The sequence below is a fragment of the Podarcis cretensis genome (genome assembly GCF_951804945.1).
Source record: "Podarcis cretensis genome assembly, chromosome: 12".
NCBI lineage: Eukaryota > Metazoa > Chordata > Lepidosauria > Squamata > Lacertidae > Podarcis > Podarcis cretensis.
In genome coordinates, this window is record NC_137181.1 from 46522402 (window position 1) to 46545474 (window position 23073).

Sequence of the window (23073 nt, forward strand, 5' to 3'; positions counted from 1 at the left end):
TGCCTGGACGGAAGAGGCGCAGCGAGCGTTTGAACAGCTAAAGAAAGTGTTTACGTCGGAGGAACAGCTCTTGCACGTAGATCTACAGAAGCCGATGAGGGTAGAGACGGACGCATCTGATCGAGCGGTAGGGGCGGTGCTTCTCCAGCCGGGAAAAGATGCGTCGGACTGGAGACCGTGTGCCTTCTTCTCGCGGAAGTTGAATAAATCCGAAAGGAACTACACAGTGTACGACCGGGAACTGCTCGCCATTCATGAAGCGTTTCGGCGGTGGCGACACCTGCTGATTGGAGCGCAGCACAAGGTCCAGGTGTGCACGGACCACAAAAATCTGGAATATTGGAGAACGGCCCGAGTACTGAACCAGAGACAAGTGAGATGGGCACAGGAGTTCTCCAAATTCCATTTTGAGATTCGCTACGTACCGGGACCAGAGAACGTCAGGGCGGACGCTCTCTCTCGAAAGCCAGAGTATATGGAGGGGGAGGGAGCGCCCAAGGAAAGGCATATTATCCCAGAGGACCAATGGGTTTGTGGAGCAGCATTGGTGGGGCAAAGGGAACTGGTAGAAGGGACAGAGAACGATGAATACGCCCAAGATAAGCTCAGAGGGCTCAGGAGAGCCGGGGAGAACACAGGGGGGTTTGAAGAAAGGAACGGGGCGTTGTATTACAAAGGGGCATTGTACATACCGGAAGGGGAATTGAGGGGTAGAGTACTCAAACAACTACACGACAGCCCCACCGCAGGGCACTTTGGGCAACACAAAACCATGTGGTTAGTTACCAGGCAGTTCTGGTGGCCCAAGGTGAGGGAAGATGTACGAGAGTATGTAAGGGGGTGCGACCGCTGCCTGCGAGCAAAGGGGGAGAGGGCGGCACCGGCGGGGTTGCTGGAACCATTACCCACACCCGAACAGCCATGGGAGGCAGTTTCCATAGATTTTATGACGGATTTACCAAAATCCAAGGGAAAGACTGCGGTAATGGTAGTGGGAGACCTGTTAACCAAGATGTGCCACTTTATAGCTTGCTCACATGCGGTGACAGTGGAAGAAACCGCCAGGTTGTTTATAGAACACATTTTTAGGTTGCATGGCGCCCCCTTGAGGGTGGTCTCAGACAGAGGGAAACAATTTACGTCCAGGTTCTGGAGGAAGCTCATGAGCTTACTGCACGTAGAGGTCAATTTCTCGACCGCCAGACACCCAGAAACAAATGGGCAGGCGGAAAGGGCAAACAGTATTCTGCAACAATATCTGAGGTGTTATGTAAATGACAGAGAATGATTGGGTAGAGAAATTGGCCCTGGCCGAATTCGCCTACAATAACGCAGAAAATGTGTCCACGGGCATGAGTCCATTTATGGCCAATTACGGGTGTCACCCTAGGGCCTTTCCAGGGGAAGGAGGAGAAAGATGGAGCGTACCGGCAGCGGAACATTTCGTGGAAGAAATGGAAGCCATACATCAACAGCTCAAGATGAATTTGGATAGGGCCAAGGAAGAATACAAGAAGCAGGCAGATAGGAGCAGAAGGGAAGGAGAGACCATAAGGGTGGGGGACCGGGTGTAGTTGTCAACACAAGGGTTGCCATTCAAGGGCAGCTGCAAGAAACTGAGGCCGAAACGACTGGGACCCTTCGAAGTTATACAACAGGTCAATCCGGTGGCCTTCAGACTCAGGTTGCCAGACAACATGAAACTGCATCCAGTATTTCATAGGTCATTACTGTCACCATACCGGGAGGGGTGGGAATTTTTGGGACGTGAAGGTGAGGTTCCCGCGGCACCGGAAGTAGAAGAGAGGGAAAGCAGCAGTCATGTAGCAGAAATACTCGACTCTCGGTGGAAGGGTAAACAGGTGGAGTACTTAGTGGCATGGGAAGGGGAACCGGAGTCAGAAAATACCTGGGTACCGGCAGAAACGGTTGATGATGAGGTTTTAGTAGGAACGTTTCATCTCCGGTACCCAAGGAAGCCTCAGCCCTTGGCTAGGTTCTGGGAGGAACACTTCGGCACCACTGACGAGGAAGGGGAGTTCGAGGGGTTCCCAGAATCAGGACAAGAAGAGGAAGAAGAATCAGATGGGGAAGAGTATTCGGGAAGAAGGGACAGTAGTAGGTGGAGGGCGGTTTTCGAGTCATCCGAAGATGAGGAGGATTCTTTCAGGGGGTTCCCAGCCTCACCACCCAGAGAAGAGGGGGAAACGGGGGGTGAGGGGGGTCCTGGAGGGGAGGTGGATGTCAGGGAACTGCCACTGGAGAGTCAGGTGGTGGAAGGGCTCAAGGAGGCTAGGAGACCCTCGGATGCTGAGGAAGGAACCAGCAGGGGGGGAGAGAGAGAGTTCCCGCAGAAACTCAGTCGGAGGGATGGCTCCAAGATACTTCCAGTGAGAACAGCGGAGAGGTCTCAGGACCTCCGCTGGGGACGCCTATTCCGCGCAGGAAACTGTCACGCAGAGAATCCAGAAGGAGAGTTTCCATTAAGGAACTCTTATGTTGGCGTAAATTCCGGAAGCGCCCACTGACGGATTCTGCCAGCGATTGAGGTAGCCATGCACTCATGGCTCCACGGTCTGGGAGAGTTTAGAAACTGATTGCATGAGTTGAGAACTCAACCATTTACGCACAAGCAGCCCCTTAACCCATAACAGTCTTCAACCATGTCTTAAGGAGTAACGTTAAATAGGGAAAAAACCTAATTTTAAAGAATTTATCAGGAATTCCAGATGTCAAAAATGAACAATGGTTTCATGGCCTTCATGTTTCCAGTCCCACTCCACCCTATACACAATGTTTTTTAAAACATAACATATTCACAAAATATAAATTCACTTATTAGGATTTATGTAATTTTGCCTTTAAATAGCCAGGCCAATTGCAAAAATAACATTCTTACATAGTTAAAAACTAAGGTCCTGTCTCTTTCCTTTCTACCACACATAGTCTTATCTATTTGAATTCCTAACACATCTGCTTATCTATTTAAATAATTTAATTTCAGCTCCACTCCTTTTCTTCATTGGTCTGTCTTGAGTTCTCAGAACAATATCCTGGAACATTTCAAGTTTAAAAGATTGCAGGATTTTTCTTGAACGTCTAACTGAGAATTAGTGTCTCCTACATAGGCAAGTACACTGGTGTGAAAACTCGCAAGGAGGCGCACAAAACCTCTTCCTCACACAACTTATTCCCAAACTTAAGTCTTTGTATGCACATGGAAAGTTCTTATTTGTTGAAGAATATTTCTTGTTTTTGCAAATGGAGGCCCATCGAGGTAATGGTCAGGCAGAGAGAAGACACAAGATAGCTTCTCCAGCCACAGCCCACTAGGATGACTTTCATTCAAACACTTAATTTGCAAGATGGGTGAGATGAAAGGCAGAAAATTCTGAGATAAACCAGCTGCTTATCACAAGGTCTCCACTTCCCCTCTCCATTGGCATGACTTGACCAAACGAGTAGAAGGGAAGGCTAAAATCTGAGTATAAAGGAAGTGGCACTCCTAGCTCCAACCAGGACCTTCATTCATCGCTCACAGGGAACAGGCACACATAAAGACAGGTATATGCTTCCTCCCTCATCTCCATTTCTTAAATTAGTGTGAGTCCTGCTGGCAAAATTGTTACACTCACTTCTGTAGGCTTTTGAGAGTAGGTAGGGATTCTTCCACCAGGGACGCAGGTGGCGCTGTGGGTTAAAGCCTCAGCGCCTAGGACTTGCCGATCGAAAGGTCGGCGGTTCGAATCCCTGTGGCGGGGTGCGCTCCCGCTGCTCGGTCCCAGCGCCTGCCAACCTAGCAGTTCGAAAGCACCCCCGGGTGCAAGTAGATAAATAGGGACCGCTTACCAGCGGGAAGGTAAACGGCGTTTCCGTGTGCGGCTCTGGCTCTGGCCAGAGCAGCGATGTCACGCTGGCCACGTGACCCGGAAGTGTCTCCGGACAGCGCTGGCCCCTGGCCTCTTAAGTGAGATGGGCGCACAACCCCAGAGTCTGTCAAGACTGGCCCGTACGGGCAGGGGTACCTTTACCTTTACCTTTACCTTAGGGATTCTTCCATTCTTTAGATCAAGGTATGTTTGCTGCCATCTTAAATTGTAATTTTACTGTCTGAAACAGAATTTATGTATTCTATTATTTTCATTTCATATAATAAACCAAGCTTTTTTGTTAACGTGTTTCAAGAATCTTAATGTAAAGCTATTTGTTTTCCTCTAAAAATGACTGGGTTGCCTGTCTGGCATTTAAGAGGTCTTCAGGATTGCCAGGATAGCATAAAGCATAGGGTGTCAGGAATTTTACTTAGGCAGGAATAGAGACAAACACATAGTGTCAACATCCGTTTGTGTTTGTGTATTCTATATACAACATTTCATTTGAAATCACAAGGCAGTGAACAGTTAAAAAAAACAATACCAAAAAAGCAGCCAATTGGCCAGGGCAGACATGACATTAACAAACTGGTATTAAATGGCCAGCAAAGGCTTGAAAAAATAAGTGAGTTTTTGGCAAGGACAGAAGTGATTTCAGTGTTATTGCTTGCCTTAATACAAGGGCGGAGCAGGGTTGATTCCACAGAGGACACCAGAACTGAAAATGTGCTTTTTTATGCTCTAGGGCAAGCTTATGAGGTTTTTGCATTTCCCCAAAGCTGCCACTCTATTAGAACTCTTCTCTAATTTAGACTCTAGGCCAACACAAAAGGTAATACCTACACATACATGAACCCAACCACCTGTATAGCAACCACTGGGGGAGAATCTAACATCTCCATGACTTTTCCCACACTCATATATAGGCACCTGTATTTCATCTGATTGGGGTGAAAGTAGTTCACTTCTAACTTCTTGAAATATCTGCACTGCCAAGTAACTCAAATCCCATTAGATAAAATTTTAAAATACTTTAGGAGTGCTTCTGTCTCCACCTCCTGAAATTTTTAGTTTTTGAAATAAGAAGTTTTAGCATCCATGGATATTTTTTTTAAGGGGGAAGAGAAGAACAGGAAATTTGGTGAAAGGAGAAAAGTGTTACCTTAACAGATCTTTTAACACATCATGGTCTGCCAAAGCCACTTAGAATGAGAGCCAGGATAGTCAATATGACAAAATCCATCTGGAGCTCTTTCTACAGTAACACTCTCAATGTATGAAATCAAGACTCTATTTTAATAAAGGAAAAACATTAACTCATTTTGTTTTAAAATAACTTATTAAATTTATATCCTTCCTTTCCTCCAAGGAGCTCTAGGCAGCATATATATTGCCCCCTATTTTATCCAACAGCTCTGAAAGGTATATTAAGCTGAAAGATAGGGGACTAGTTCAGCATTATCCGGGGTCATTTTAAGCAAGTTTTAGGGCTGAGTGGGAATCTAGCCACTGTTGCCATGCTGCCCTTTATATGAACAAGGAGGTGGTAAAGAAGACACCACACTCTCCCCCACGTCAACAAGAATAATTCCTCCCTTAGTGCAAGCATGTCTATTTTGCCGTTTTAAATTCAATTTAAATAGGTGAGGGGGAGGGACGCACCACACTTCCCGCAATGCTTTGGATCACTGCTATAATTTGAATACTATCTTGCTTGATTCCTCCAGGTCTTCCATCCATATCTTCTCATAAACTTAAAACTCAAATCATTTGGAGACTTGAAATAGTCACATTTTAAAATAGTGCTGTAGTTATCCTCCTAAAGTCTTAGAACGTGGCAAGGCAGAAATAAAATAAAGTTACAAGAATAATTGTATGGTTTATATTTTTTTAAAAACCTATAAATATAATGAAAATAATTGTAGATTAACTCTCATGACAGAAGTAGCTACTCATATCATAGTTTCAATTACATATAGGCTTAAATATTGGTTTTTAAATCTTTTTCTTATACAGTAATTACAGAAAGTAAACCACAAATTAACTGCAGTCAAACTCAACATTAACTGCAGGAACAATTAATTCAGCACCAACCCCTATAAGCAACTTAAGTTAACTGTCTAATTAGCGAACCTTTTACTTAATGCTGCAATGTGAATCAAAGTCCAAGTTGCATAACGCCTTTTTAAAAAAATAAGAACACTTAATTTAAGACTCCAGCTTGCAAAAACAGTATGTACCAGAAGTATGTTCACAGTACGCAAGGCAACTGCTGGAAGCCCCACCTAGTCAAGCTTGGGTGAGTTAAAAGCAGCCCTCCAACTCACCCACCACCAAGACAAATTTTATTACCATATGAATTACTGTGAGCTCATGTGTAAAAAACAAGCAGTACAATAAAATCCTGTGATTAAAATTACAACACTGCTTATTTACATTGTAGTGCAAGGGTAATGTAGGGAATGACACAAAAATAAGAAAAACTCAAGTCTGAATAGTCAAGTGCCGTTTCCATTTTAACGAAAATGAAATTTCTAAAGCTGCAGTCCTCTGCTGAATGGCACATTACTGTTCGGTACCTTGTAGCACAAACCCAAAGCAATTATTAAAGCAAAAGATGCAGGGTAGAATCCAACGTACAATGTTGTGACATCTGCTTGCTCAGCAAGACTTCTCCCCCACAAAAATCTGGGGGGCACACAGAGCGGTATAGCCAAGTCGAGAGAAAGGTGAAGCTCTTCTGAACAGCATAGGATACAGGCCCTAATGTCATTCAAAAATATGTCAGTTTAAACCCAGAGTTAAGTGTATCTGACACTGGCCAAGCCCCAAAAAGCTGGTAAATCAGAAGCTAAAGCCAATGCTTTAACAGACTTGCTCCCTCATCATCAATGATGATGGGCAATGTCAAGAACTGTGCTTGCTGCTTACAACTTAGTCTCCATGCGCAAACCACTTCTTGGTCTTTCTGGCCAAAATCCAAAGGGGGAAGGTACAAGTGCCTGAAACCAATAAAGATGCTCCACATTCTCCTGGTCCTGTATCACCTTATGGAGCATCACAGCTTGACAGTGTAGGGCCCAAGCGTAAGACTTTCACGTGTTTTCCCCACCACAGTGGAAGGAAACAGTGAGCAGGGCGCACTTAGTGCATTTATGCCTTCAGAAAGGCAGCATGAGGCCCCCAATCCATACTTTCTTGTCCTACCCCAACATAAACAAAGGGTGGGAATGAGAGCCCTTACATTGCAGAAAGGCAGGGTAAGGCAATGAACCCTCCACTTCCTTCTCCCACCACCTGGAAAGCAAACCTGGAGACCTGAAACTTTGTGCTGTCCTTTCTGCCTTCATTCTGCTCTAAAGGTAAAGAGACCCCTGACCGTAGGTCCAGTTGTGACCGACTCTGGGGTTGCGGCGCTCATCTCACTTTACTGGCCGAGGGAGCCGGCGTACAGCTTCCGGGTCATGTGGCCAGCATGACTAAGCCGCTTTTGGCAAACCAGAGCAGCACACGGAAACGCCGTTTACCTTCCCGCCGGAGCGGTACCTATTTATCTACTTGCACTTTGATGTGCTTTCAAACTGCTAGGTTGGCAGGAGCAGGGACTGAGCAATGGGAGCTCACCCCATCGTGGGGATTCGAACTGCCCACCTTCCGATCGGCAAGCCCTAGGCTCTGTGGTTTAACCTACAATGAATGGCATGGCATGCATCTCAGAGAGATACAGTGCCATGGTCACCATCCCTGCAGTTACAGTGGTACCTCGGTTACATATGCTTCAGGTTACAGACCCCGCTAACCAAGAAATAGTACCTCTGGTTAAGAACTTTGCCTCAGGATGGGAACAGAAATCGTGCTCCAGCGGCGTGGCAGCAGCTGGAGGCCCCATTCGCTAAAGTGGTGCTTCAGGTTAAGAACAGTTTCAGCTTAAGAACGGACCTCTGGAACGAATTAAGTACTTAACCCGAGGTACCACTATATGCTAAAAACCGGGAAAGAATCATGAACATGTCCAGCAGCTCCAGCAAGCCAGGAAGTCTCTCCCTTGTGTACTACAGTCTAACCACTGCACCACCTTGCCCCACTCCACAAATAAAAGAATAGGCATTGCACATAGCATCCACTAGACGACTCCATTTGCAAACACTGAAGTCTGGGGGCGGGGGGGGGGGGGGAAATCACTTCAGAATTAATCTCAGCATGCACTGTAACTTTGCCAGCAGTTGCTGCCATAGGTTTAATGGAGCAGGAAAAGCTTAATAACCTGACCAAACCAATGAAATAGTGTGCTTCCCTCAGTGCCCTGAATGTCAGCAATTTTCACCAAAATTGGAAAGAAATGATATGCGTGTTTGAAAATTGGAGAAAACAGTAAGTTGTCAGTTTGCAGCACCTTTAAATTTGCTGTACCTCTGGAATTTTTTATTGGATCTGTTTTAACCTTGGCACATTTGTACACTTCACCAGGTATTCCCTATATTTCAAGTTTCAAGTTATTACATCAAGATGTCATTTTTATGAGCTATAGAATTTTGAGGCTTATGATGACAGAACCTTAACTAAAAGAGCACTCTTGTGCCCTCTGACTCACTGAAAGTACAAACTGTTTTTATCATATTGGTCTCAAAGAATAAGAGATATAAGGTGCTGATTTATTTTACACATTGATGAAAATTATTCCATAGGTTAATACTCCCATTCAGAACAAGTGTAAAATGCATTATTCCCATTAGGATTCTTTCACATCTCCTTTACACAAGGGAACAAAAGTTTAATAAAGGTACTGTTTAATTAGAATAAAAAGTTAAAATCCTACTATTTTTTAGAATGACAAGAACTCAATTAAAACTTTTTGGGAAAACTTGCAGTTTTATCCTATTTTGAATTCATTTTTTCTGTGACGTGGAGTGGGGTGGAGTGAAAACTTTTTCCAGTCCTTTACTTTTCTGTGGAAAATTTTCTGATTCTTATATTCAATAGCAACAATGAATAGATGCCAACTGCAAATAAATTTTAGGAAAGGTTAGCAGTTTCAAACTTTGTAGCTTTTGTTGATAAAATACAAGTAAAATAAGCATGCTAAATTAGATCATTCTTTGGGTGTTAGAAAATTTTCCAGTTCTATTTCTTTCAAAAGCCCTGCATAACTTCATGACATGGTAAAAAGAAATATGTAAAAATGTTTTGAAGGAAAAAAAGGGGTAAGACCAGAGTATTATTATGCCGAGATCAAACAAACAAATGACACAAAGGATTAAGTTATAAAAAATATGTGATAAATGGTTTTAAAAGTAAAGGAAACTAAAGGCATAAATAGGTTGAAATGTATAATATTGAATAAGATTGGAAAGAGGGTAGGGAATTGCTGAATTTGATTGTGTAAAGGGGAACACAGAAAAGGGAGATGTGAGGAAGTCAGGAAAGAGGGTTATAAAGATAGTAAGTAACAAATAATTTTTTCTCTGTTATTTTGTTTCTTTTTGACTACTTCTTTTTCTTTTTTCTTTCATTGTTAAACTGTGTTGTTTTCGATCGTCTTTTTTTTCTTCTGTTTTCCCGGATTGTGATGTTTGCTTTGTTGTGTAAAACTTTAATAAATATTTTTTTAAAAAAAAATCAAATAAAACATTTCCATTCTTTTATTAAAAAACAAACAAACAAACAAAAGCCCTGCATAACTTCAATTATTTGCTCTCTTTAAGTTAGGCTTAAAGGCCTATTTCATTCTTACTCCCTTGCAGGGAATAGGCACTACTATGCTATTGTACAAATATTAGTACTAGGGCACCAGTTTCATTAAAATGCTACTGTTTCCACAAAAAGGAAGTGCTTTTCAGAGTGCTCACATGGGTGCAGTAACGTCTAAATTGCAAGATGTGAAGTTCCATAAAAAGCACAAGCATATGCTTGTGGTACTTGCACAATTATACTCAGACAGTAATCACAATACCTGTGAATATGTAGGAAAGCACTACAACTTCCCTTGGTACAAGATACTGCTGGTTCTAAGTAGTCAGAAGTAGTGCCCCCTGCCCTTTCCATTCCCAGCTCAAATTTAAAAACAAACATCCTTACACTCATCCCTCGAAATGGGGAATCCTCCATGGCAAAGCTGCTCCACACACATTGAGGAAAATTATAGAACTTTTATTCAATGCAGAAAATAATAATCTGACAGAAACACTCTAATATGAGTTACACACTTATCACTTTATTATAGAAGAGTTTGTATAAAACTGCTCCTTCGAACATAGGCTTACAGTAAGATCCTAAACACGTTGCTTCAGAAGCCCCATTGAGTTCAATGAGGCTTCTACTTTGAATTCTATTCCTAAGTATCAGATTGGAGCCTTCGTGTACCACCACAGTCGCAAGTGGAATTCTAAATTGCTTGTCTTCATACAGCCAGGCAGCCAACGTTATAATCTATCTATTGAACAACTATGTCACATGTATGTGGCCAGCAGATGTTGAAAAGGCTTTTCATCCGATCTACTTTTGAACAATCCTATTCCACTTATCAAAAGCTTTAAAATAAGGATATCTCCAGTAACAAGATATCCTAAGAAGCAGTTATTTACACATCATTAAAGCAGTTCAATTCACCAGAAAACTACAAGAAAACAGTTATGTTATAGCTAAGAAGAATAAAAGCTGCTGTCTGAAACTCTTACATTTTGATCGTTTATTTTATGCATACAGGGAAAGCACAGGATATACTACATTAAAATAAGCAACCCTCGGTCTGCAGTCCTATACCTCTTACCTGAGAGTAAGTCCTATTGAATTAAATGGTACTTCTGCGTATACATGTACAGAATTACATTCCAAAGTTTTATTAGAAGGGAAACCTTGAAACTCAAAGCACTACAATACGAAGCAACTCACTGCACAGAGCAAGACTGCCTACCTATACAGATTGCCCAATTTTGGTGGGTTAAGTATTATATTATATTATTAATTTTCTGGTTCTATATTTTCTCTTTCTAAAAAAAGAGAAAGCATTCTGGACATTAGGATGTTGATCAGGGGTATTTCCTAAAACATAGCTGCAACACTGACCCAGCCAGTTGCACCTACCATCATTTATCCTAGGAACCCCACAGTTTTGAAAAGGATGTCTCATGAATTTTACATCATCCTATTTGCTCACAAGATGAAACAAGCACCTTGTTGCTTCTCCTATGCAAACCTACACAAGACTGCTATCATACAGGCTTCTCACAGACTCCTCAACACACAATCATGGTTTTAGAGACCTCACACAGGTCAGCATCATTAAAAGCGAGAGACACAACCAAATAGAGATTCACTGGTTCAACATGTTACCCATCCCCAGGCTAGGTGAACTGTTATAAAGATAGGGCTGCAAGAAAATGTAGTATTTCTGAAAGGAATTTGGAACCAAAATTTGCCCTAATCTTATTAATGTCATATTAATTATAACAAGCTACCTTGTAGATTTTAAAAACCAATATTCTTTTTAAGCTGAATTCCTATTGAACTCAATTGGATTTCATCCGAAGTACCGTATATATGCACATAAACTTTGTTTCAAATCTGCTGCAACTCCAATAAAACCTTTTAAAATAAAAAATTGTAAACACCCTCCGAAATCATTAACATAAAATTAGAAATAAACTGCTTCTGTTCTTGCATCAGCAATAGAGACTTTGGTCAGATTTAAATACACTGCATGGATGTGCAAATACATTATCCAATTAAGTCCTAATTATATAAATGGCTGGCAGGAAAATTTATAGAACTACTAACAGCCATTGAAGTTGTGGGCCAAATAAATACTTGCGGTATTGTATAGTGCTGAAAGTTAGTTTTTCCAGTTCCTGTTTCAAGGGCATTTTAAAATCCAAACCAACAAAGCAGAAGACACACACTGGTCAGAGAGCAAAAGAATTTTCCTAATCTGCTGAATTTAAGAAAAAACTTCTCAGTAGTTACTTCAAAGAAGCAGGAAGCAGCAAAAATCTGTGAGATACACCCCTGCCCACCTGCCACCCTTGTAACACTGTGTTATATGTGAAGCACAAAAAGGAGAAAATCAGTCGATGAAACAGTGAAACTTTGCAGCATTCTTCAGATGAAGTTAGCAAGCAAAATCCATGCAAAGCACATTGCCATTAGGTGAGAACACAAACAACCCTCCACACATCTGCTGAGAGGTAAATTCCATGGACCTTGCTCCCTACTATGTATGCGAAGGATTACTGTCTTAAATTGCAATCCTAGGCACACCTACTTGGGGGGGGGGGGAGTCTCTCTCAACTCAGTGAAACTTCAGAGCAGACATGCATAGAGCTGTGCTGCTGTTAAGTCAGCAAACCTGGCCAAACTTAACAGGAAGCAAGCCCTACTGACTTCTGTGGGTTTTATTCCAAACCATATATGGAACCAGCAGCAGCTTTATCCCCCACAATAGAAACCTTGCTACTGCTTGTCAAGTGGACTTACAACTCCTCTGTATACATTTACATGATAAAGAGGAGACAGAGGTGACCACCTTCCAGTATCTAAAGGGCTGTCACATTGAAGATGGGAGTAAGCTTAGGAGGCTGGGAACTCCAACCAACGGATTCACTTTAGAAGAAAGGAGGTTAGAAGAAAGGAGGTTACGACTAAACACGAGGAAGACCTTTCTGACATTAAGAGCTGTTCAACAGTGGGACAGACTCCCTCAGGAGGTGGTGAACTCTCCTTCCTTGGAGGTTTCTAAGCAGAGGCTGGGTGGTCATCTGTCATGGATACTTTGGTTGGTGGTTGGACTAGATGACCCTTCCAACTCTACAATCCTATGACAGTTACATTTATATCCCACCTTTCCTCCCAAGAGCTCAAGGGGGTTCTCCCCCTCTCCATTTCCTCCTCACAACAACCCTGCGTGGCAGGTCAGGTGGTGAGTCAGTGGCTAGCCCAAAGTCACCCAGTGAGCTTCATGGCTGAGCAAGGATTTCAACCTGGGTGTCCATGGTTCAGCACTCTATCCACTACAACACACATGTGGGTAGCGTGGCTCTACCACCGGTGGCGTTTAGAGAGAAGATGTACAGTCAAAACAGCAAGCACAAAGTCACAGGAAGCCCTAACTAACAGTCACCAAACTAGCAGTCCCCCACTCTCAAATATCAAGCACATTTCAGCATGGGTGGGTGAGAAATGGCGCTCTAGAATCTTGGTTCCCAACATGGGGCACAAGCCCCACAGGGTAGCAATTTGATTTTTTTTTGGGGGGGGGGGGCAATTTGAGAATGAGTTATTAACAGTGAATGGCCTTTTAGGCTTCCACCACGTTAATGAGTTCACTTTTAGAATAATAAGAATTATATGGGGGGGGGATCAGGATTTTAGAGATGCTTAGGTGGGGCATGGCCAAAAAAAGGTTGGGAACCACTGGTCTAGACTATGCACTAGCTCAGTTGGTTAGAGCATGGTGCTGAGAAGCCAAGGTTGCAAACATGGGGGGGGCAGCTGCTGCTCCCCCAAATCAAGAAAAAATCCTTAACTAACTGAGGTTCTGGCACTCCTAACAAAGGTCTGCCCCAGCCCCAACAAAAATCCATGGTTGCAGGTTCGATCCCGGTACGGGGCAGCTGCATTTTCCTGCACTGGACTGGTTGATCCTCAGGGTCCAGTCCAACTCTACGATCCTGTCAACTCTCATTTTGTAAGAATCGTAGGAGTCGGGAGGGACCTCGGGGGTCATCCAGCCCAAGCCCCTTTGCAATGCAAACATCTATGTGCTCGAACCCGCGACCCTGATCTCCTTCAGAGCCGCTCCTCTCTTTCACGCATCCACCCATCCACACGTGTGCCGTTCCTCCGCGTTCTCTTTACCTCCGAACAGGTGAGGCGAGAGGTGGGCGGGCAGCGAGCCGATGACGAGCCGGGGCCCGCCGCTGCCGTGTCCTCCTCCAGCACCGCCGCCGCCTCCTCCTCCGGCCGCGGCCCGTTCCCTGCCCCCTTCCTCGGGGGTGCTGCTGACCGAGTCCTGCGAGCCGTAGAGGCCGCTGCTGTTGGGGATGTTGAAGGCAGAATGAGCCGCGCGAGCCCCGGACGCGCCCGGCCCGCCTAGAGACCGGCTCCGGGGCGCCGCTGACGCCGCCGCCGTCGCCGCCGCCGCTCCGCTGGGCCCCGCGTGGTGCTGCCCTCCCGGGGCCAGGTGCGTGTACCTCGCCGCGCCGCCTGCCGGCCGCCCGTTGGCGCCGCCGCCGCCGCCGCCGCTACTGGAAGGCAAGTCCCCCCCGGAGTAAGCCCGGGTCCGGCCATTGGCGGCGGCCGGGCCGCTCTGCTTGGCGCCCATGGCCCGCCTTTCCTCGCCGTCGCCGTCTGCCTTGCGTTCCTCTCCGGCTCGCCTGCTTCCCTGCGCGGGGCGGGGTAGGCGAAAGCGCGCCGCCGCCCTCGCTCCTTTCCCCGGACCCACCCGGCAGCTGAGCGGGAGAAGAGCCGCCGCGGCTTTCAGCGGGCGGGCCCGGCGCTGAGGCGGCGCTGCCTCCGCCGCGGCGAGTCCCTCAGAAGAACGACGGGCCAGGGAGCCACTACCGCTCTGCCGGGGAACGCAGCCGCTGCCCAAGTCCTCGGCCCCGCCGCTCCGGCCATCGTCGCTGCCGCGCTGGTCGGCGTGTGAGGAGAGGAGCAGCGGCGGCCCGTCGCCCGCCTCAGAGGCCGCTCGCGCGCTCGCTCAAGTGTGAGGCGAGGGGGGCGGCACCTCTGCGCAGCCGCGCCTCCCTCGCTCGCCATCATGGGAAGGGGGCGGGAGGGAGGCTCGAGGCCCGCCGCCTCCTCCCGCTCCGCCTCCTGTCTCCGTTCAGCGCCGGGAGGTGACAGGCGCCGCCCGCTTCTGAGGGGCCGCCAGGGCGGCTGGGCCCGCTGGTTGGCCTGGCGGAGCTGAGGAGGACGTCCTCTTCCCGACGTGCCTTTTCCCGCCACAGACGTGTGCTCAAATTCATCATCATTATTATTATTATACCGCCCTACACCCGCGGGTTCACAGGATAAAATCTCCACCCAAACACACAAATGACACGAAATCGAAATAAAAACAAAAACCACTCAGTAACTCCCAATAAAATGGGGGGAGGGGGAAATGCTTAGCATATCTACCTAGGAGCCAATTCCTAGGGGCCCTTTGCTCCCCGCTCCCAATTTGAGGGGGCTGCCCCACCAAGTTGATGGACATTGACATTCAAATTGTGGATGTGTTCCCTGTCATGTGATCAATTATGCAGGGCGGGGCTTACCTGCCCCCCCCACCCAATATTTGGTTCAAGTTGGCACCCCTGGAATATACAGTGGTACCTCAGATTACAGACGTTTCAGGTTACAGTTACAGATAGGTAGCCGTGTTGGTCTGCCATAGTCAAAACAAAATAAAAAAATTCCTTCCAGTAGCACACGAAAGCTCATACCAAGAACTAACTTAGTTGGTCTTTAAGGTGCTACTGGAAGGAATTTTTTTTATTTTGTTTTGCTTCAGGTTACAGACGCTTCAGGTTACAGACTCCGCTAACCCAGAAATAGTGCTTCAGGTTAAGAACTTTGCTTCAGGATGAGAACAGAAATCGGGCTCCGGCGGCGGAGACCCTATTAGCTAAAGTGGTGCTTCAGGTTAAGAACAGTTGCAGGTTAAGAAGAGACCTCCGGAATGAATTAAGTACTTAACCTGAGGTACCACCGTATACATAAAAGCCAGCTCCTAGGAGGCTGAGGTCCCTTTGCTCCCCTCCCAATAAAATATGTGAGGGCCCTCCCCCAGGTTGATGGACATTGTCATTCAAATTGTGGGTGTGTTCCCTGTCATGTGATCAATTATGGGCAGGGCTTATTTGTCGTCCCCCTCCCCTAATATTTGATTAAAGTTGCCACCCCTGGCATACATACATACATCATTTTATTTGTATGCCGCCTTTCCGTAATTCAACCCATGCTCAAGGAGACTTGCGGGGGGGGGGAGGGGAATCACATAAATACAAACATAACCAAAGGTAAAGTAAAGGTAAAGGGACCCCTGGCCATTAGGTCCAGTCACGGACGACTCTGGGGTTGTGGCGCTCATCTCCATAGCTGTCAACTTTCAGATTTGAAAATAAGGGAGCAGCAGCCTCACCTGTCCCGGAGACAGTCTATGGGATATCTAACAATCTGGGATAGCAGCGGGAAACGGCGCTGGAATAAGGGAATTTCCCGCAAAAAAAGGGAAGGTTGACAGCTATGCTCATCTCACAGCAATAAAGGAAACATCAAAAAGCACACAACCAAACTGAAATATACATCAAAAAGTGCACAGCCAAACTGAACAATTTCCACATCATTTATAAGAAGAGCTGAAATAAAGTTACAAAAGATCAATAGCAGCCATAACGACAGGCCAAGAGTCTGTTCAGCAGCCTTCTTTGTTGTGGCTGGAGACAGTCAGGGCTCTGCCGTCCCAGGCCAGGTGGGAAAAAAGCCTGTAAGGCAGGGAGCAGATCTTCTAGGGCTCACAGCCAAAGTATCTGTCTTTCAGGCAACTGTTAAAGGTAGAGAAGGTGGGGTGGGGTGGGGGAGAAGGCGACAACTCTTAAACAGCAGGTTTACGTAGTGGTAATTAAGTATTTACTGGTATGAGGGAGGGGAGGGGTTGTGGTTGCATTGCAGAGCTTGGGTTGGCCTGCAGGGTGACCTTGGGCTGGTTTGCTGTATCTTTGCCAAAACCACCGAACAGGTTTGAGCTGTTGGGTGAAGGGTGGGCTGAGCATGTGACAAACCGTTGCCGGGTGTGATAGGTACACACCGCTGCTGCATTTCTCAAAGTGAAGAGGGCTGCAGTTCAAGGCTGCTTGGAGTCTCGCTCTGGAAACCCTAATTCATAGCTGTCAGCTTACAGATTTGAAAATAAGGGACCAGCAGCCTTGAAAATAAGGGACCAGCAGCCAAAATAAGGGATTTTAGTCAACCAGTTAAAAGGGACCAGATAATTTTGGACAGCAGCGTCGGTTTTTAGCCCTTCATTTACAGAGGTTGCTGCCCAAGACACCAGCTGATGAAACACTGCAATTAAATAACTACAAGCAGCAACCACTTTTCACGCAAAACGAAGTCCAAGCTACGAAGATGCTGCTGCAGTTCTGTATCTCGTGCTCCATCTGCAGCTCTCAGTTCCATCAGGCGGGGCGGGAGGAAGGGACGGGGGAAATAGCGCCCGAAGTAAACCCGCAGATCAGACCATCTATACTAGTCTACCACTACAAATCTGTGGGAGAAGCCCTTGCAGTCCTTCCTCTGCTTTCCCCCTCTATGGTTAGCCCTTGGAACACCTGCCCACGCCTCCGCCTCTGCCTCCTCCTCCTCTCTCTGAACTGCTTTCTCTATGGTTGCCCTCGCTCTCCTCTCAAGGCTCCTCAGTCCCGGTGGGGAGGGTCTCCCAGGGGCTGAGACTGGTGACAGGAGGCCGGAGGGGGGTGGGCCAGCCAGCCAAGCAACACAGTTGGAGCCTCCCTCCTCCCTGGCTGGCAGGGAGGGAGGGAGAGGAGCTGCTTCCTTTGAAACCCGGGAAATTTAAGGGACATCATCAATAAGGGACAGCAGCGGGACACAGTGCTGGGATAAGGGAGTTTCCTGCCAAATAAGGGACGGTTGACAGCTATGCAACCAGGTGCCTATGAGGAAGTCCACAAGCAGGGCATGAGTACAATAGCAGTACCCCACTCATGATTCCCAGCCGCTTCGTCAAAGGCATCCTGGGACATGCATTTCTTTTTGGCCAGCAATGGATGTTCTGGAATCGTCAAACATATTTGGTCAGACAAGTGTACTCTGTGCATGCTCATGCCATTTATTTCTCACGCTCCTAATTCCTAATCATGATATACAATCAAACCTTGGTTGTCAAACTTAATCCGTTCCAGGAGTCCATTCAACTCCCGGAACAGTTCGAAAACTAAGGTGCGGCTTCTGATTGGCTGCAGGAGCTTCCTGCACTCAGTCAGAAGCTGCGTCAGACATTTGGCTTCCAAAAAACATTTGCAAACCGGAACACTCACTTCTGGGTTTGCGGCGTTCGGGAGCCAAAACGTCCGAGTACCAAGGCATTCGACAACCAAGGTACGACTGTACCTGGGAGTGATCCCCAGGGAATTCAATGGTTCTTTCCTCTGATTAATGTACAGTTGGGCATGAAACTACACTGGAAATTGTGACAACAGTCTGAACCAAGCTAAGATTCACCAAGAATGGGTTAGTTATTAAGTATTAAGAGGACTCTCCTGCGTGGGTGTCTGAGGGCCCTGCTCCTTCCTGCCACTCACCATCTGGCCTGGGGCGGGGCCTGAAGCCCCATAAGGACTGCTGTGCTCTGCTGCCCAGGAGGACTCTCCTGCGTGGGTGTCTGAGGGCCCTGCTCCTTCCTGCCACTCACCATCTGGCCTGGGGCGGGGCCTGAAGCCCCATAAGGACTGCTGTGCTCTGCTGCCCAGGAGGACTCTCCTGTGTGGGTGTCTGAGGGCCCTGCTCCTTCCTGCCACTCACCATCTGGCCTGGAGCGGGGCCTGACAGGCCTGACAGGGACGATTGCTGTCACTGCTGCTGCGGCCCAGGGGGATCCGGAGGGGTGCAGAGTTCTTTTTAAAATGTTTTAAAATTTTCCTTTTCCTTTATATTTCTTTATTATTATTATTATTGTCATTATTATTACTGTATATGCAGGGATGGGGTGGGGGTGGGATGGATGTTTAGTTGGGAATTTGTTTTGATTTTGATGGATTTGTAATTTTTGGAGTTTTTTATTTGTATTGTTTTTTGTTTTTTGGGGTTTCTTTTTTGTTTCGTTTTCATTGTTTTAAGGTCTTATTTTGTTCTTAAGGGGAGGGGTCAGGGCTGCCGGGGAGTGGGTCCCAGCCAACAAAATGGCTGCGGCATGTTCCACAGGGGGGGATGCGTTGGGACAACCGATCTCAGTGATCTCGGGTAGGAGGAGGAGTTACGCTAAGACCAGACCATGTCATTACAGAGGAGGCAGGTTTAGTCGTTGTCTGAGGACTATCCCTGCCTCCAGGTCTGGTCCTGACCAGATGGATACTAGAATCAGCAAGGGATACCCACATGACCTGAAGGTGCTGCTGTGCAATGCCAGGTCAATGATTCATAAGACCACTGCCATCCATGACCTGATCATGGATGGGGGATTTGACCTGGCATGTGTAACAGAGACTTGGTTGAATGAAGCGGATGGGCCTGTTCTTGCTGCTGCTTGTCCACCAGGTTTCTCTTACGCACAGCAACCCAGGCCTTGTGGGCGGGGAGGGGGGGGTTGCAGTGATTTTTAGGAAGTCATTAGTTTGCACCAGGCGTCCTATTGGGAAGACCCAGTTCTCTGAGTGCATGTTCTGGAAGTTGGGCAATAGGGGCAGTACAGGATTCCTTTTGGTGTACCGACCTCCCCGCTGCACCAAGGATTCCCTGCCCGAGCTGCTTCAGGTCGTGGCGGATGTTCTCCTGGAGACACCTAGTTTGGTTGTCCTAGGGGATTTTAATATCCATGCCGACACGACCTTACAAGGGGCCGCTCGGGACTTCATGGAAAGCATGGCCTCCATGGGGCTGTCCCTGAATAAGTTTGGCCCAACCCATAGCCGCGGACATGCCTTGGACCTGGTGTTTACCTCTACGGATGTTGGTGACCTGACACTAACTAAAAGTGAAACAAAAGAAGTGCCATGGTCAGATCACTTCCTGGTGCAACTGGACTTCTCCGCGACCCTTCCCCTCTGCAGGGAGGTGGGACCGATTCGGATGGTCCGCCCCCGCCACTTAATGGATCCAAATGGTTTCCAGAGAGTGGTAGGGGATGCTTTATCCCATGTTGATGGCCTTTCAGCTGATTCCCTGGTGGCCCGCTGGAATGTGGAGTTAACCAGGGCTATTGACTGTTTGGCTCCGAAGCGCCCTCTCCGATTGCATGGAGCCCGGAGAGCCCCGTGGTTTTCCACGGATCTGAGGGCAATGAAACAATCGTTGAGACGGCTAGAGCGCCAGTGGCGGATAACTCATTCTGAAGCTGACCGGACACAGGTTAGAGCTCAATGTCGAGCCTACCAAGTGGCGATAGCGACGGCGAAGAAGACTTTCTTCACCGCCTCTATTGCATCTGCAGAAAATAGCAGCAGGAGACTTTTTCAGGTGGTCCGCAATTTAGCGGAACCACCTGCTACATCAGGGCCCAGTACGGGCCACATGATCTCCTGCAATGATTTTGCAAAGTTTTTTGCAGATAAAGTCGCTCAGATTCGGGAAGAGGTAGACGCCACCGTGGGAGCAGGGCCGGGGCGGGAGAGTGCTAGAGTCCTGTCTAGTCAAATTGCATGGGATCAATTCCAATCTGTTACCTCCGAGGATGTGGACAGGCTGCTTGGACGAGTGAAACCAACCACCTGTCTCCTTGATCCTTGCCCATCCTGGCTTATAAAAGCTAGCCGGGAAGGACTGGGCGATGGGCTTCGTGGGGTGGTGAATGCTTCCCTCCGTGAGGGAGCCTTCCCAGACCCGCTGAAAGAGGCGGTTATCAAACCACTTCTTAAAAAAACATCTTTAGATGCGGCCACGATGGCCAGCTATCGCCCAGTCTCAAATCTTCCATTCTTGGGCAAGGTGATTGAGCGAGTGGTTGCTGAACAACTCCAGGCACGCCTGGAAGAAGCGGACCATTTGGATCCCTTCCAGTCGGGATTCAGGCCTCATCATGGGACTGAAACTGCCTTGGTCGCACTGGTTGATGATCTCCGGCGGGCTAGGGACAAAGGTGAGAGCTGTTTCCTAGTTCTGCTGGATCTCTCAGCGGCGTTTGATACCATCGACCATAACATCCTTCTGGACCGTCTTGAGGGGCTGGGAGCTGGTGGCACTGTCCTACAGTGGTTCCGCTCCTTCCTCCTGGGCCGTGTTCAGAAAGTGGTGGTGGGGGATGAGTGTTCAGACCCCTGGGCTCTCACTTGTGGGGTGCCTCAGGGTTCTGTCCTCTCCCCCATGCTTTTCAACATTTACATGCAGCCGCTGGGAGAGATCATCAGGGGGTTTGGGCTGGGTGTTCATCAGTATGCGGATGATACCCAGCTCTACCTCTCTTTCAAATCAGAACCAGTGAAGGCGGTGAAGGTCCTGTGTGAGTGTCTGGAGGCGGTTGGAGGATGGATGGCGGCTAACAGATTGAGATTGAATCCTGACAAGACAGAAGTACTGTTTCTGGGGGACAGGAGGCGGGCAGGTGTGGAGGACTCCCTGGTCCTGAATGGGGTAACTGTGCCCCTGAAGGACCAGGTGCGCAGCCTGGGAGTCATTTTGGACTCACAGCTGTCCATGGAGGCACAGGTTAAATCCGTGTCCAGGGCAGCTGTGTACCAGCTCCATCTGGTACGCAGGCTGAGACCCTATCTGCCTGTGGACTGCCTCGCCAGAGTGGTGCATGCTCTGGTTATCTCCCGCTTGGATTACTGCAATGCACTGTACGTGGGGCTACCTTTGAAGGTGACCCGGAAACTACAACTAATCCAGAACGCAGCAGCCAGACTGGTGACAGGGAGCGGCCACCGAGACCATATAACACCGGTCTTGAAAGACCTACATTGGCTCCCAGTACGTTTCCGAGCACAATTCAAAGTGTTGGTGCTGACCTTTAAAGCCCTAAACGGCCTCGGTCCAGTATACCTGAAGGAGCGTCTCCACCCCCATCGTTCTACCCGGACACTGAGGTCCAGCACCAAGGGCCTTCTGGCGGTTCCCTCACTGCGAGAAGCCAAGTTACAGGGAACCAGGCAGAGGGCCTTTTCGGTAGTGGCGCCCTCCTTGTGGAATGCCCTCCCACCAGATGTCAAAGAGAACAACAACTACCAGACTTTTAGAAGACATCTGAAGGCAGCCCTGTTCAGGGATGCTTTTAATGTTTGATGTATCATAGTATTTTAATATTCTTTTGGAAGCCGCCCAGAGTGGCTGGGGAGGCCCAGCCAGATGGGCGGGGTATAAATAATAAATTATTATTATTATTATTATTATTATAAAACTGTTCAAATGTTCACTCGTTCTTTGCAAAGGAGGAGGCTAGAGAAATAGCCACACAACTTTTGAACAGTTGAAGGCCACACAACTTTTTCCCCAATGTATAAGCAATTCTGAACTAAGATGTACCTCAGTTTTGATGGGTGCTAAGTATCTGTGCAAGGGACGCGGGTGGCGCTGTGGGTTAAACCACAGAGCCTAGGACTTGCCAATCAGAAGGTCGGTGGTTCGAATCCCCATGACGAGGTGAGCTCGCGTTGCTCGGTCCCTGCTCCTGCCAACCTAGCAGTTCAAAGCACGTCAAAGTGCAAGTAGATAAATAGGTACCGCTCCGGCAGGAAGGTAAACGGCATTTCCATGCGCTGCTCTGGTTTGCCAGAAGCAGCTTAGTCATGCTGGCCACACGACCCGGAAGCTGTCTGCGGACAAATGCCAGCTCCCTCGGCCAATAAAGCGAGATGAGAGCTGCAACCCCAGAGTTGGTCACGATTGAACCTAATGGTCAGGGTCCTTTAAGTATCTGTGCAACTGTCATGCTTAAGTGTCCACAATGTCTTTGCAAGGGAAAAGGATAAGGAAACCATAACAACGTGGCCATGTCTCCCTAAGCTCACTAGGCGTGGTCACATCCCAACAGCCTCACCAGATCTGCTGGTGGCTGCAAAAGACCAAGCACACTGAATATCTGTATAGCATGCAGCAAAAATTGTGCACCATTAGCACAAACTGGCCTTACTTGCAATGGGGTGGTGGTGTTAATTTAAGAGAATTAATTTAAGAGAAACTGAAAGACTTTCCAGTGTACTGAATCCCAAAAAACCAGTCTAGCATCTATCCCTGTGATATGCGCAAGAAGTTTTGCACTAGCAAGACTCCCATCCTATGCATGCTTACCTGGGAACAGGAAACCCAGTGAACCTAAGCTAATATCTATAGGATTGCACTGTTTGTGGGTTCAGATTTTGTTCATTCACTAGGAAATCCTAGCTTCAGCTGTTGCAACTCTTTTGTAGCTTCTTTTGCTTACATTTTTGTACAGTACTGTATATATGCTGAACGACACTGTACAAAATTTGTCTTCGAGTGAGGCGTCTCAAAAGCATGGCAAAGAAATGATCTGCAAAGTTATCCTAGTGGGAGAATGACATTTCAGTTTTAAAGC

At 47.2% G+C, this 23073-nt stretch overlaps 1 protein-coding gene across 2 annotated transcripts in view; it reads right to left on the reverse strand.

The window, feature by feature from the left end:
* The window catches only part of ZNRF2 (zinc and ring finger 2), a 56028-nt gene extending 41504 nt beyond the window's left edge, over positions 1 to 14524 (reverse strand). The window contains exon 1 of one of the 2 annotated variants that reach the window (XM_079947446.1): positions 13722 to 14281. In XM_079947446.1, coding sequence (XP_079803572.1) covers positions 13722 to 14187 — 466 coding nt within the window. In that variant the 5' untranslated portion in view covers positions 14188 to 14281. Of the gene's footprint in view, positions 1 to 13721 lie in introns of both variants that reach the window. The other variant, XM_079947447.1, reaches the window with a different exon arrangement.
* Between the last annotated feature and the right edge of the window lie 8549 nt (positions 14525 to 23073).